Raw genomic sequence first — 15034 nt, forward strand, 5'->3', positions numbered from 1 at the left:
TGAATTGGGCTAGCCCAATCCCACCTCTCAATTTTCTCTCAATTGGGCAATGGGGATCCCATATAAAATGTATTGTAACAAAATTTTACATGCATAATATAGTACAATTAAACAACATTCTAAAAATATTAAATTCACATCATTTACTTGAAGATTTTATATTTTCAACAAAAATTAATACAATAATTACATTAAATTGAGGAGATTTATAATATTTATTATAAATTAAAATATTATTACTCATTAATTTGTTGAAATATTGCATTTTAGTGGTAAAAATTAAAATTTAAGTTTACATGGAGAAAAAAAATTTTTAAATTCCAAAAAAAATTCAATTGGGATAACGATAGGGACAAAAATTTAGAATCCCCATATGCTTGGGATAAAATCACATGACTAGTATACTTTCAAAGACAGTTCCTAACAAATATAAGACAACTCCTGACGAATATGCTAAAGAAGTTGAAAATGACGACTAAGCAATTCTATACCATGCGTAAACTGTCATGTAAGGTGGCATGTATTCTTTACTTTGTCCTGTTGTTTGTGTATATCCTGAAACGAAATGTGTATGGTTTCCTTCTCCCTGAGTGTCACTCCAGTAACAATTTATAGCAAACTTAACGTCGTCTTTAACATCATATCCTTTACCTTTTGTCATTCCTGACCAATCCCAATATCTATGCTTATGCCAACCTGCTTGAGATGTACTTAAATCTATGTAATGACTGTGTGCAGGTAAATTTTCACCTGAAATCGTTTTACTTCCACCTGTTTCCTTTGAAGAGTTTGCACAATACAAAAACCTGTCGACTATTTGTTCCCATGCACCAACACCAAACATTACTTGAGGACCTCTTGCATCCATAGATGTATAAATAGAACCTACTGGGTTCAGTAAATCAAACATATGAGATATTATAGGATTGTCTCTTTTGAACTTAAAATATAGTGCAACTATTTCTGGTTTCTTCTGGTTTGTGTCAGAATATTTTTTATAATATAATCTTATGTTTTCAGGGTAGGTAAAATCTTGACTATAATATTTATTTCTGTCATCTGTATAATAATATACTATTCTCGTTTTTTCTATTGCATTATATCTTTTATATCTATAATAATCTAAATATAATGTTAGCTTTTGTTCATCTACATGTGGTGTTCTGTCGTCATCTCCATAGTCATAATAATGTGGTGCTGGAGCTGGGTCAGGCAATGTCATATCTGCCATTTCATAAACTCTTAAATATTTCTTTTGTTCGTCTCCATATAAGTTTAAGTAGCAGTTGTTGTCTAATGGAACTTTAACTTGTGTACCATCATTCTTTTTATAGCTTACATACATTTCATTGTTATTTTTCGGAATGAGTTTATGCAGTGTACCATTTTTTAAGGACTGTACCAACTGCCATCTAAAATATTTATTTTCTTCATTGACAGAAAAGTCACCAACAATAGTTTCAATATTTTTTGTTCCTATCAAACTTTGGTATATTTCATTGACATATGTTTTATCTGCTTTATTTTCAAGGCTAACGTTTAAGTCTGTTATTTCAGATATAGAATGTGTATGTCCAACGGCACTTTTCCTGTTTAAGGTTTCTTGTAAGTTTGTAATATTTGCAATGGTATGTGTATGTCCAACGGCACTTTTCCTGTTTAAGGTTTCTTGTAAGTTTGTAATATCAGATATAGAATGTGTATGAGTCTTATTTGCTTTTGTCTCTAATGTTTCCTTAAGACTTGGTATTTGGTTAATATAATGTATATGAGTCTTTTTAGAATATTCGTTTTCAGCTCTTGTCACTTCACTTGACATTTTATTGTCAACATATGTTTTGTCTGCTAGTTCAGGATGAGTATGTTCTTTTATTGCATAAGCATTGTTAGCTCTTTCTTCTTCTTTTGCTATTGCATCGTCTACATATTCTTTGTCAGCTTTGTTGTCAATATCTGCTTTCAAAAGAAGTTCATCTATAGGTTTCTCGTTTAAAGTTCCTTTTGTTGGATTTACACAGACAGTATGGTTCTTGTTGTCTTGAAATAGAAACTCGTCTGTCATTGGGTTTAATGTCAGTTTTAAGTCACTCCCTTTCAATGACTCAGATATCTTAGAATAGTTTGAAAAGTTTGTTGTGTTCTTATTTAGAGCTTGCATAATGAGTTGTCGGTTGTGTTGTATTTCTCTCATAGACGCTGTTTCATTTGACATTTTTATTATAGATAAAATATGCTTCCAATAGAAAAAGAAAATTCTAGAGTTGCTACAACTAAACCATTAGATGAACTTTTTACTAATGTCGGTCAAAAGTTTGACTTAGATACTATAAAGCATGAAGGCTATCGTTTTGACTACCCATTAAGATGGTTAAGAGACCCATCTGTCACAAAAGCTATTGGCTTTCGAAGAATAAAGTTTGTGTCTGTAGAAGATAAAAGTTTTCCATTTATTGTAAGGTTTCATATAGATTATACATCTGAAGGGCAACGAAAAATGTGGGAAGAAATTGAGCTAATACAAGTTGACCTCTCATCTTCTCTACAGGCTGCATTAAAAAATATAGAAGATAAAATAAATTCATGTTATGCAAAATATGCTGATGAATATGCGAATACCGATAGCACACTTTATGTGAGAATTGTATATGACAAACAAAATTCACAAGTGTCATTTCAAATCTACGAAGACAATCCAAATAAAGACGAACAAATATATACAGAATTCACTGCAATGTCATGGTATTATTTGCAAAGAATGTTAAATCAGAAAGTTGAACCTCCTTTAGCAAATATCTACAGTCGATATGCAAGAGATGAACCATATTTATTTAAAGATGTTTTCGACCCAGATGCTATTATTGTTCATGCTTCATTTTCTGGCGCCCAAAACTCTTTCTTATGCTTGGCAAATGACTTTTATGAAAAACCTACAAAGTTATACGAACCACCAAGTGGAAGTATTTCAGACTTTCAAGTATGGTTTACTACAGATGGAAGAAAAAGAATAATTTCATTATACCATGCGTTTTACTTAGAACTTAGTTTCATATACGACTACTATCGAACGATAAAAATATAACTTTTTAATATACCGGTTGTGGTTGCCAACTTGACTGTGGTGCAGGTTCAGGCTGTTGTATTACAGGAGCTTGTTCTTCTGGTTCAGGGTCTTTAGGTATAATACCAACAAACTGACCTACTCTTTTACCAATATTTTTGACACCGTTCCATACTCCTCTTCCGACAGATTTTATTCCATTCCATATACCTCTTCCAACATTTCGAAAGAAGTTTCCTATCTTACTGAAGAAACCCATTTTACTATATGTAAAAATCTAATGTCCGCCTAGTCTCTTACGTTTCCTGTTGAGTTCCATAGCATTCTTTAACTGGAGCTCATACATTCTGTTTCTCCTCTGGTAGAAAACATATTCTGGGTCAACTCCTGTGTTCGCGTCATCTGCATAAAGTTGTTTATATCCCACTTCAGGGTTTGTATAAAACTCTTTCCATCTCATATTTGCATACCATGGTGGAAAACCTAACGCAGCGTCATTTGACATGGCAGTTTGCATTTGTACATCTGTTGGCACTTGACCATAGTTTGCCATTGCAGTTTGTATTCTAACTTCATTTGGAATATTCTCTGGGTTTGGTTGTCCAGGTTGCTGTGCATTCGCTAAGTTCTGTGCGTCCATTTAATATTAGATAAAAATATCTCTTACGAGTACATATGCTGAACATTTGCAGGCATTGGTTCATCTTCATATTCTCTGTACTTTTCTACCACGTCAAATAAATAAATGACACAATGGAAAAAACCTAAAACAAGTAGTCCTATTTCAAACCACATTTACTTACTAATAAAATTTCTTTATTGTGACACTTTCTCCAGTTTATAGGACCTCTCTCATATTCTATCTTGTCATATATAAACTCATAGTCATGTATGTCCTCTAACCATCTCATAACGGTTTCCAAACCACTTTTATCGGATGTAAAGTAAAAGCATGGATGGTTATGTATAACGTCTAAAGTTTCTAAAGAGTCTCGCAAAGTCCAGTCTACTTGGTATTGAAAATCCCATGTGTTATAGAACGGCGGGTCCACTATAAAGAAAACATTTTCCTTGTCTTTATATTTTTCATACAACTCTGTCCAATGACATCTCACAAACTCTATACACTCAATATATTTTTCTATGTCCTCTTTGAAAACATTTGTATAGTTAAGATATAAAACTTTTGACATAAGTGTTTCAATGTCATGAACTCTTATAGAACCACTATATAATAGTCTAGCAGATATACTATCCCAGTCTATATATTCTGCTTTTTTCAAAACCTCTCTCACAATATTTTTCTTATCTAATGGTATACGTTCCATCTTACCTATAGGTATCTTTTCTTTTAACTCTTTCAATATATTGTTTGTGTCTGGAATATGTTTGAGACGGTCCATATAGTTGTCGAAGTCATTGCATATAATCTTTGAGTCTGGGAATATTGTATGGCACAAATGGAATATATAGAAACTTCCACCGAACAAATCTACAAATGTTAGACCATTCGGTAGTTTCTTAAGTTCTCTCAATATAATATCTTTACATCTACTCTTATTTCCAAAGAACGGTAACGGAGGTTTTGTAAAATTCAGTTATATATAATAATAAAAATGTTTTTACCCGAAAAGTAACAGAAAAGTGACAAAACATGAAAACATATATAATTTGTGAAAAGTAACACAAAAAGTGACATTTAAAAAGTGACAACATTAATATGATGTAAATAACAACGGTTTTGGTTTTGTCACCGGCTGGTCGGCTGGGGTTCGGTCCTCCTCTTGTGTCTTGGGCAAAATTTCTTATGGGCTAGAGGGCGTAACGCGCCTGGAAGCCCCACTCACCTGACCTCGGGTCCCCAATTGTCCCCCAAGCGACATCCTTAATTGAAATAATTAAAATTTTGGTCGCTAAAATTCAAAAATTACTGAAACGAAGAAAAATTGAGAAGAGAAAAAATTCGTTTTGACAAAAATTTTGATAAATGAGTAATAGACAATCACCACTTTCTCCATCGCGCACTCGCTCAACAATAGTTCAGCCAACGTTTGCCGATGGTCCGGCTGCTTTTTTACAACAATTAGCTACCAAAGTTCAAAGTACATCATCAATGGGCTCGGGTAACGGAGCTGAAATCCAAAGAGTTAGAAGCCAGTTGACAACTGAAGTTCAAAACTCACATTCGAAACAAGAAATGAAAATGAGACAGCTAGATTCTCAATTAACTTTACTCCAGCAAAAAATTCGCCCGCAATTACAAAACATTGAACGTCAACAAGGATTTACTCAAAACCAACTTGATCAGCTTCGCAATCGCGTACAAAATCTCATCTCTGATGATATATCGCCTCTTCAACAGAAATATGATCAGCTTGGATTAACTTTCGATAGGTTCTTAAGGGTTGAATTAGAATCAAAACTACGTCCAATGCAAGATGATTTAAGAATTTCCCGTACAAAGCTTGATGAATTATTATCCAACGTTACTAATGGATTTCAGAGAATCAATGATTCGGTTGAAGAACTCACTTCCAATATTGATCAGACTTCTAATGCTCTCGCCCTCCAAAAGTCAAAATTTGACAAACGTATTGGCGAAATTTCTCCAAAAGTTGATAACATTGAAGCACAAATCAAAGAGCTTCAAAACATCCTTGATGGTGCTGAAGGTTTTGGATCAAGTTTTACTACTCTCGATAAAACAATCAAATCGGCACTTGATAACGTTCAATACTTACAAAATGAGTATATCCCACAGAAGATCAATGAGAGCTCCGCTACATTCATTGAGAAAATGGGCACTCTTTCCACAAGAACCGATTCAGATCTTTCCAATATTCAATCAGAACTTGACGCAATACTTGCACAGAACCAGCAAGCAGAAGTTGAGCGTAAAGATGCAGAACATAACCTTGAATCACTCATTACTTCATCATTTGAAGTAGAAAACGCTTTAACAACTCTTGAAACAGAAACAAAGACAAAAATTGATACAATCTCTCACGATATGGACTCATCAATCTCCCAGATACACTCCAGACTATCAGAACTGAAGGCCAGCGGTGATGATGAAGACAGATTACAAACAAAATTAGATGATTCAGTTGAAGACCTTAAGAGAACAATGGAACAATCGCTAAGAGATCTCAGAGAGAAAATACGTGTTACTTCATCAAAGAACTTGAAGGCACAGCAGTCAACTTACTCATTATTAACTAATGTAAGGAATACATTGGAAGGAGATGAGAACATTCTTGGATATCTATCAGCTGTTGAGGCACAAATCAATTGGTGCGTCAGAGCAATACAAGCAATTGATGCTGATAGAATTAAAGCACAAGAAATTGGTGCAGATCCAACAAATATTGCAGGAAGAGCAAAGAACATTGATGAAAGAGTTTCAAACGCTTTGTTGAGAGTTACAAGACTTGAAGAAGCGAGAAAACGTGGTGCTGCTGCTCAACCTGAAGAAGACCAACAACAGCAGCCTCAAGAAGAAGAGAAGCCAAAGAAGAAACCACAAAAGAAACAACAACAAAATGATGAAGAAGAGGAAAAACAAGAAGAAGAGAAACCAAAGAAGAAATCACAAAAGAAAGGTGAAGAAGATGATGAAGAACTTCCAGCTTCAAATGAAGAAAAACCAAAGAAGAAAGCTGCACAAAAGAAAGAACAAAATGAAGATGATGAAGAACCTCCGGCGGATGAAAAACCAAAGAAAAAGAAACAACAAAATGTAGTTGAAGAAGAGGATGAATAAGTTATATTTTATTTATTTTTAAGTGTAAACTATGAATTTTTATTTAATTTGGCGTTAATATATCGACTTACAATGTGGAAATTTATTTAAAAATATCTCCATCAAAAGTATTGAACTTACAATTGAGATTCATCAATGCTAATTTGAACTATTAATGAAGATATTAAAAATGCATACGTTCTTATGACAAATATATATAGATATATATATGAAGAAATAACATATTAATTACAGTTAAACAAATAAAATCTCAAAATTAACTTGCATATTTTAAGGTACATCCAAAAAAACTTCTACATGTAGATTCTACATAAATGTATGAAGGTAATTTATCAAGGAGTTGAAAAATTTCTTATGATAGTATTTGTTTTATGATAAAAAAAATGTAAAATTCCATTATTTTTATAAATTTGAAAAGTTTATGTGTTAAAGACAAATTATAAATAAATTAAAACAACAATTTTGCATTAATAATTACAAATAATCATTTTGTTTTGAAATATCATTAATTTATTTTCGATTTAAAAACTTTAATTATTTATGTTTTAAATCACTTAAAATCGTGTCATGAACTCTTTTACAGACTTTACTTGGCTATCACCACATATAAACCTGTTACAAAAACACTTATATACTCACTTCGTATACTGATCTCATGAAATAATATCACAAATACAATGTTTATACAAAATACCTCACAACGTCTCATTTTACCCCTATCCAAGCGTTTAAAACTTATATTCTCCGAATAATCTGTCTAGCAATAAAATGTCTGTCGTTTCCAATTCAAATTGATATAGCCACATTAAGCTTTAGAACAAGTGGCTTCAATCCTGATTCTCGATTCTCTATTATCTATAAATTTATATGGAATCAGAACTTCATTTAAATAAAATTAAACTCCTAAGTCATATAAAAGAAAATACAATTCATATGCCATGCACACTTTGCCTTAAGTAATTTATCTTCAGCAGTGAAGATAAGAAATATCTCTATATCAATAGAAATCAACTTGTGATATCCATTAACACTTTCTTTTATCCAAAATTAAGTTAAGTTTGCACTCAAATATATTTAGATCTTTGAAAAACAAATTTCAAACTTATTGTTCTCTAAAAGAAAAGAAACGAAGATGCATTATACTTATTTGATTGATTTATGCATGTTTATGAAAAAAGGAAAAAGTAATGATTAAAATAAATTTCTTTTATTACAATCGAAGAATGTCCTTAATGGAGAATTTAATAGGAGTTCCGTCACCAAGACTTGGTAATATTAAGTCGATATATTTGAATCCGTGGAAATCGTAATAAAGCAAGTCGAATAATCTTGATAATGAGCAAACCAAACTTAGACAAAAGGCCATTAATGAGTAATCAAATAAAGGTTCGCTCCAATATGTAGTATTTGAAGAGAAGATGGTGAAAAATGAAATAACAACAGCCATTCTTTTAAGATACCCAACTGGTGTCATAAAATCACGGCCTTCCTCATCAAACAATGTAGCATCAATTACTTGTACAATAAATGGTATAATTAATACCACAAGTCCGGCAATTATAGATTTTGAGAAAATGACGTTAGAATCACTTGTAAATGCATCATTTGTTGTATGAATCTGAACTGCAAGGTTAAGACCTTCTAAGTGTCCTTGTAAAACTAAAAGAACTGTTCTGGCTATTTTTCTATTGCAAAAACGAAAGGCTAAATCAAATGGGAATATATTAAATACAAGCCATGTGATGGAATATGCTATCAAGTAGTTGTAATCATATACTCCATGGAAATTTACATTTGTAATTGAAGAAATTGTTAAGCGAGGTAAGTAAAGCAGCAACCAACCGATAACGAAACTTCTGAACCATTGCATTCCTTTGGTTGTTGTTGCCTTTCGGAGATAATAACAGATATAAATAGATTGAACAATTGACCAAGGAGTATGAACATCAGATGGGTAGATAATTTTTAATATATCATCATAAGAGAGTTCTGATGCTGATTTCAACATACCTACTGGATTCGAAAAATCAGACATACTAAAATATCAAAAAAATAAGTTAAAAAGTGAAATACAAATCATTAATTTATTCAGTCTATTCTATCGGCGCGAAGCGCCGATAGAATTAAAAGGAATATAGTCCGTATCGTCTATGTAAAATGAGAAATGTTTCGACTGAAAATTTGATAGAAAAAAAAAAAAAAAAAGGTAGTGGGGCTTCCAGGCACTTCGTGCCCTCTAGCCCTGAAGATGTTTAGTATAAATGAAGTTTTTATTCGGAAGGCTTCCAGGCGCGTTGCGCCCTCTAGCCCTGAAGATGTTTAGTATAAATGAAGTTTTTATTCGGAAAATTGTTAGTCTTCTGGGTCGAAAACATTATATAATGTGTCGCTTTTCACAAATTATATATGTTTTCATGTTTTGTCACTTTTCTGTCACTTTTCGGGTAAAAACATTTTTATTATTATATATAAATGAATTTTACAAAACCACCGTTACCGTTCTTTGGAAATAAGAGTAGATGTAAAGATATTATATTGAGAGAACTTAAGAAACTACCGAATGGTCTAACATTTGTAGATTTGTTCGGTGGAAGTTTCTATATATCCCATTTATGTCATATAATATTCCCAGACTCAAAGATTATATGCAATGACTTCGACAACTATATGGACCGTCTCAAACATATACCAGACACAAACAATATATTGAAAGAGTTAAAAGAAAAGATACCTATAGGTAAGATGGAACGTATACCATTAGATAACAAAAATATTGTGAGAGAGGTTTTGAAAAAAGCAGAATATATAGACTGGGATAGTATATCTGCTAGACTATTATATAGTGGTTCTATAAGAGTTCATGACATTGAAACACTTATGTCAAAAGTTTTATATCTTAACTATACAAATGTTTTCAAAGAGGACATAGAAAAATATATTGAGGGTATAGAGTTTGTGAGATGTCGTTGGACAGAGTTGTATGAAAAATATAAAGACAAGGAAAATATTTTCTTTATAGTGGACCCGCCGTTCTATAACACATGGGATTTTCAATACCAAGTAGACTGGACTTTGCGAGACTCTTTAGAAACTTTAGACGTTTACATAACCATCCATGCTTTTACTTTACATCCGATAAAAGTGGTTTGGAAACCGTTATGAGATGGTTAGAGGACATACATGACTATGAGTTTATATATGACAAGATAGAATATGAGAGAGGTCCTATAAACTGGAGAAAGTGTCACAATAAAGAAATTTTATTAGTAAGTAAATGTGGTTTGAAATAGGACTACTTGTTTTAGGTTTTTTCCATTGTGTCATTTATTTATTTGACGTGGTAGAAAAGTACAGAGAATATGAAGATGAACCAATGCCTGCAAATGTTCAGCATATGTACTCGTAAGAGATATTTTTATCTAATATTAAATGGACGCACAGAACTTAGCGAATGCACAGCAACCTGGACAACCAAACCCAGAGAATATTCCAAATGAAGTTAGAATACAAACTGCAATGGCAAACTATGGTCAAGTGCCAACAGATGTACAAATGCAAACTGCCATGTCAAATGACGCTGCGTTAGGTTTGCCACCATGGTATGCAAATATGAGATGGAAAGAGTTTTATACAAACCCTGAAGTGGGATATAAACAACTTTATGCAGATGACGCGAACACAGGAGTTGACCAGAATATGTTTTCTACCAGAGGAGAAACAGAATGTATGAGCTCCAGTTAAAGAATGCTATGGAACTCAACAGGAAACGTAAGAGACTAGGCGGACATTAGATTTTTACATATAGTAAAATGGGTTTCTTCAGTAGTATTGGAAACTTCTTCAGAAGAGTTGGAAGAGGTATATGGAATGGAATAAAAACCGTAGGAAGAGGAATTTGGAACGGAGTCAAAAATATTGGTAAAAGAGTAGGTCAGTTCGTTGGTATTATACCTAAAGACCCTGAACCAGAAGAACAAGCTCCTGTTATACAACAGCCTGAACCTGCACCACAGTCTAGTTGGCAACCAAATCCAACACCTCAACCGTATTAAAAAATTATATTTTTACCGTTCGATAGTAGTTGTATATGAAACTAAGTTCTAAGTAAAACGCATGGTATAATGGAATTATTCTTTTTCTTCCATCTGTAGTAAACCATACTTGAAAGTCTGAAATACTTCCACTTGGTGGTTCGTATAACTTTGTAGGTTTTTCGTAAAAGTCATTTGCCAAGCATAAGAAAGAGTTTTGGGCGCCAGAAAATGAAGCATGAACAATAATAGCATCTTGGTCGAAAACATCTTTAAATAAATAGAGTATATAAGAATTTCCGAAAAAGTGACACTCAAAAAGTGACACTTTCAATAGGGGGTAACACTTAAAAAGTGACAATTTAAAATTCACAATAAATAAAAATAATAAATTTTTTAGTCTATTAAATTATTCTTTTCTTTGAAATCCTCCAAAAATTCTTCGAAATGTTCTAAAATATAATCTGGAGAATTATAACAAAATTCATTAATTTCTAACATATACGTATCTAACAATTCATTTGGAATTTCAAACGATCTTAAATATGTAATTGAATTTTGTATCTTCTCATTTATTTGAGAAAGTTTTTCTTCAGCATTTTCCAATAAAAATCTTAATGGATTCAAATTGGCTTCTTGATTCTGAACAAAATTTAATACTTGGTATAAACGTGATTGAACTTCTCTTTTCAATTTTGTTTTATAATCTGTCAATCGAGGCTCGCGAATTCTAATTGAAGGAATAAAACCTGTTTGAAGTAAATCGTTTTTAATACTTTCTTGAGGGAATTAAAGGGTGAGAGATTTATAGTCTATCTATATATCTCCCACCCTCTAATTCCCTCCCTGACAGCGGGAAACTTTGTCTGAATGTTAAACTATTCAGACAAAGTTTCCCACTGTTTGCGAAGGACTTGTTGGCTATGATGTACTGATTCATGATCAGTACATCATAGCCAACAATTCCTTATATAAAGTTCAAAAACTTGGGTGCAATCAGTTCTGATTGCACCCAAGTTTTTGAACTTTCTTGAGGGAATGGAAGAGTAAGAGGTATACATTATGAATATATACCTCTTACCCTTCCATTCCCTCTCTGACAGCGGGAAACTTTGTCTGAATGTTAAACTATTCAGACAAAGTTTCCCGCTGTCAGCGAAAGAATTGTTCCATCTGATGCATAGAGTGTGAATCTATGCACCAAATGGAGCAAGTCCTCGCGAAATTGCCCAAACTTGCGTCGCATTTCAAAGATTGCGACCCAAATTTTGGCGATTTCTAGTAGAGATGGAGTATTTTGAGTCACTGACCTATATGCAGTGGCTCAAAGGGCTCCATCTCTACTTTGAAGCAAGGAAACTTTCCTCGAAATTTGATAATTTGAAGAAAGTTTTCAAGCAATTAACAAAGGATTACTCGCTATGAGGTAAAAATTCTAGATTTTCACCTCATAGCGAGAGCTTCCCTTTCATTGCTTGAAAACTTTCCCCAGCTTCAAAATTGGGGAAAGGGCTGTAAAGTCGACTCCGATACCAGCAGGTACCAGAGTATTTAAAAGAGAAGCCCTCGTACGAGTTTCTATGAAGACCTTCTCATTCAAGAAGATCTTAATAGAAAATTGTACGAGGGCATTGGAAACTCGCGTCTGGTACATGTTGGTACCAGAGTGTTTGAGATTTGAAGACTCTGGTACTAACATGTACCAGAATTTATGATGAATTTAAGATGGACCATTATAAAATGGTAGCGGTTTGTTTCAAAAAATTTTAGATGAGATTTGCATAGATATAGATTATATGATTTATACATATGAAAAATAATATATAAAAATATAATTTTGAGATAATTATGTAAATAATATTTTAAATATTTGAATTTGAGGTATAATTTTATAGTAAAATATATTATAAAGAGTATTTATATAAATATTGTAAAATAATATAAGTAATAAAAATTGAGACCCCCTCCCTGTTTTTGATGTTTTGTCACTTTTTCGGTAATTCTTATTGTTTCCATAAGAAAGAGTTTTGGGCGCCAGAAAATGAAGCATGAACAATAATAGCATCTTGGTCGAAAACATCTTTAAATAAATATGGTTCATCTCTTGCATATCGACTGTAAATATTTGCTAAAGGAAGTTCGACTTTCTGATTTAACATTCTTTGCAAATAATACCATGACATTGCAGTGAATTCTGTATATATTTGTTCGTCTTTATTTGGATTGTTTTCGTAGATTTGAAATGACACTTGTGAATTTTGTTTGTCATATACAATTCTCACATAAAGTGTGCTCTCGGTATTTGCATATTCATCAGCATATTTTGCATAACATGAATTTATTTTATCTTCTATATTTTTTAACGCAGTCTGTAGAGAAGATGAAAGGTCAACTTGTATTAGCTCAATTTCTTCCCACATTTTTCGTTTCCCTTCAGATATATAATCTATATGAAACTTTACAATAAATGGAAAACTTTTATCTTCTACAGACACAAACTTCATTCTACGAAAGCCAATAGCTTTTGTGACGGATGGGTCTCTTAACCATCTTAATGGGTAGTCAAAACGATAGCCTTCATGCTTTACGGTCTCTGTCTCAAACTTTTGACCGACATTAGTAAAAAGTTCATCTAATGGTTTAGTTGTAGCAACTCTAGAATTTTCTTTTTCTATTGGAAGCATATTTTATCTAGAATAAAAATGTCGAAAGATATTGCTTCCATGAGAGAAATACAACACAACCGACAACTCATTATGCAAGCTCTAAATAAGAACACAACAAACTTTTCAAACTATTCTAAGATATCTGAGTCATTGAAAGAAGGAAACTTAAAACTGACATTAAACCCAATGACAGATGAGTTTCTGTTTCAAGACAAGAAGAACAATACTGTCTGTATAAATCCAACAAAAGGAACTTTAAACGAGAAACCTATAAATGAACTTCTTTTGAAAGCAGATATTGACAACAAAGCTGACAAAGAATATGTAGACGATGCAATAGCAAAAGAAGAAGAAAGAGCTAACAATGCTTATGCAACAAAAGAACATACTCATCCTGAACTAGCAGACAAAACATATGTTGACAATAAAATGTCAAGTGAAGTGACAAGAGCTGAAAACGAATATGCTAAAAAGACTCATATACATTCTATATCTGAAATAACAAACTTACAAGAAACCTTAAACAGGAAAAGTGACGTTGGACATACACATACCATTGCAAATATTACAAACTTACAAGAAACCTTAAACAGGAAAAGTGACGTTGGACATACACATACATCTTCTGAAATAACAGACTTAAACGTTAGCCTTGACAAGAAAGCAGACAAAACATATGTCAATGAAATATACCAAAGTTTGCTAGGAACAAACAATATTGAAACTATTGTTGGTGACTTTTCTGTCTATGAAGAAAACAAATATTTTAGATGGGAGTTTGTACACTCCTTAAAAAATGGTATACGGTATAAACTCATTCCGAAAAATAACAATGAAATGTATGTAAGCTATATAAAGAATGATGGTACACAAGTTAAAGTTCCATTAGACAACAACTGCTACTTAAACTTATATGGAGACGAACAAAAGAAATATTTAAGAGTTTATGAAATGGCAGATATGACATTGCCTGACCCAGCTCCAGCACCATATTATTATGACTATGTAGATGACGGCGGAGCACTACATGCAGATGAACAAAAGCAAACATTATATTTAGATTATTATAGATATAAAAGATATAATGCAATAGAAAAAACGAGAATAGTATATTATTATATAGATGACAGAAATAAATATTATAGTCAAGATTTTACCCACCCTGAAAACATAAGATTATATTATAAAAAATATTCTGACACAAACCAGAAGAAACCTGAAATAGTTGCACTATATTTTAAGTTCAAAAGAGACAATCCTATAATATCTCATATGTTTGATTTAATGAACCCAGTAGGTTCTATTTATACATCTATGGAAGCAAGAGGTCCTCAAGTAATGTTTGGTGTTGGTGCATGGGAACAAATAGTCGACAAATTCTTATACTGTGCTAACTCTTCAAAGCAAACAGGAGGTTCGAAGAAAATTACTGAAGCAAACCTTCCACCGCACACTCATACGGGAACTACAAACACAACAGGTAGTCATTCACATTCAATAACAAAAAGAGGTTATA

At 32.5% G+C, this 15034-nt stretch overlaps 7 protein-coding genes across 7 annotated transcripts, besides 6 other annotated features; 4 read left to right on the forward strand and 3 right to left on the reverse strand.

Annotated features, from left to right (window-relative positions):
- Positions 1 to 1777: part of a mobile genetic element that runs on past the window's edge.
- Positions 1778 to 2230: 453 nt separating this feature from the next.
- On the forward strand, positions 2231 to 3079 carry TVAGG3_0117570 (uncharacterized protein; the record flags this gene model as incomplete). The annotated part of the gene is made up of 1 exon (XM_001292358.2): positions 2231 to 3079. The coding sequence occupies one exon, from the start codon at positions 2231 to 2233 to the stop codon at positions 3077 to 3079; it is 849 nt and encodes a 282-aa protein (XP_001292359.2).
- Positions 3080 to 3083: 4 nt separating this feature from the next.
- On the reverse strand, positions 3084 to 3317 carry TVAGG3_0117580 (serine threonine-protein phosphatase family; the record flags this gene model as incomplete). The annotated part of the gene is made up of 1 exon (XM_001290046.1): positions 3084 to 3317. One exon carries the CDS (start codon positions 3315 to 3317, stop codon positions 3084 to 3086), a length of 234 nt encoding a protein of 77 aa, XP_001290047.1.
- Positions 3318 to 3335: 18 nt separating this feature from the next.
- On the reverse strand, positions 3336 to 3698 carry TVAGG3_0117590 (uncharacterized protein; the record flags this gene model as incomplete). Its single annotated transcript, XM_001289198.2, has 1 exon — positions 3336 to 3698. One exon carries the CDS (start codon positions 3696 to 3698, stop codon positions 3336 to 3338), a length of 363 nt encoding a protein of 120 aa, XP_001289199.2.
- A 1347-nt stretch (positions 3699 to 5045) lies between these two features.
- TVAGG3_0117600 (uncharacterized protein) lies at positions 5046 to 6851 on the forward strand (the record flags this gene model as incomplete). The annotated part of the gene is made up of 1 exon (XM_001301113.1): positions 5046 to 6821. The coding sequence occupies one exon, from the start codon at positions 5046 to 5048 to the stop codon at positions 6819 to 6821; it is 1776 nt and encodes a 591-aa protein (XP_001301114.1).
- Positions 6852 to 8012: 1161 nt separating this feature from the next.
- TVAGG3_0117610 (uncharacterized protein) lies at positions 8013 to 8873 on the reverse strand (the record flags this gene model as incomplete). Its single annotated transcript, XM_001301112.1, has 1 exon — positions 8032 to 8856. The coding sequence occupies one exon, from the start codon at positions 8854 to 8856 to the stop codon at positions 8032 to 8034; it is 825 nt and encodes a 274-aa protein (XP_001301113.1).
- Positions 8874 to 9009: 136 nt separating this feature from the next.
- Positions 9010 to 9097: a terminal%2Cinverted (terminal inverted repeat of Maverick-3 transposon ID:TVAGG3_0117620).
- Positions 9010 to 15034: part of a mobile genetic element that runs on past the window's edge.
- TVAGG3_0117630 (serine threonine-protein phosphatase family) lies at positions 10631 to 10873 on the forward strand (the record flags this gene model as incomplete). The annotated part of the gene is made up of 1 exon (XM_051223410.1): positions 10631 to 10873. The coding sequence occupies one exon, from the start codon at positions 10631 to 10633 to the stop codon at positions 10871 to 10873; it is 243 nt and encodes an 80-aa protein (XP_051108396.1).
- Positions 11136 to 11165: a terminal%2Cinverted (terminal inverted repeat of MuDR-2B_TvMULE3 transposon ID:TVAGG3_0117640).
- Positions 11136 to 12865: a mobile genetic element.
- Positions 12838 to 12865: a terminal%2Cinverted (terminal inverted repeat of MuDR-2B_TvMULE3 transposon ID:TVAGG3_0117640).
- TVAGG3_0117650 (phage tail repeat-like family) lies at positions 13555 to 14742 on the forward strand (the record flags this gene model as incomplete). The annotated part of the gene is made up of 1 exon (XM_051223411.1): positions 13555 to 14742. A coding segment is annotated over one exon (1188 nt), but the record flags the coding sequence as incomplete, so codon positions are not given.

This window comes from Trichomonas vaginalis, chromosome IV (genome assembly GCF_026262505.1).
Source record: "Trichomonas vaginalis G3 chromosome IV, whole genome shotgun sequence".
Taxonomy (NCBI): Eukaryota; Parabasalia; order Trichomonadida; family Trichomonadidae; genus Trichomonas; species Trichomonas vaginalis.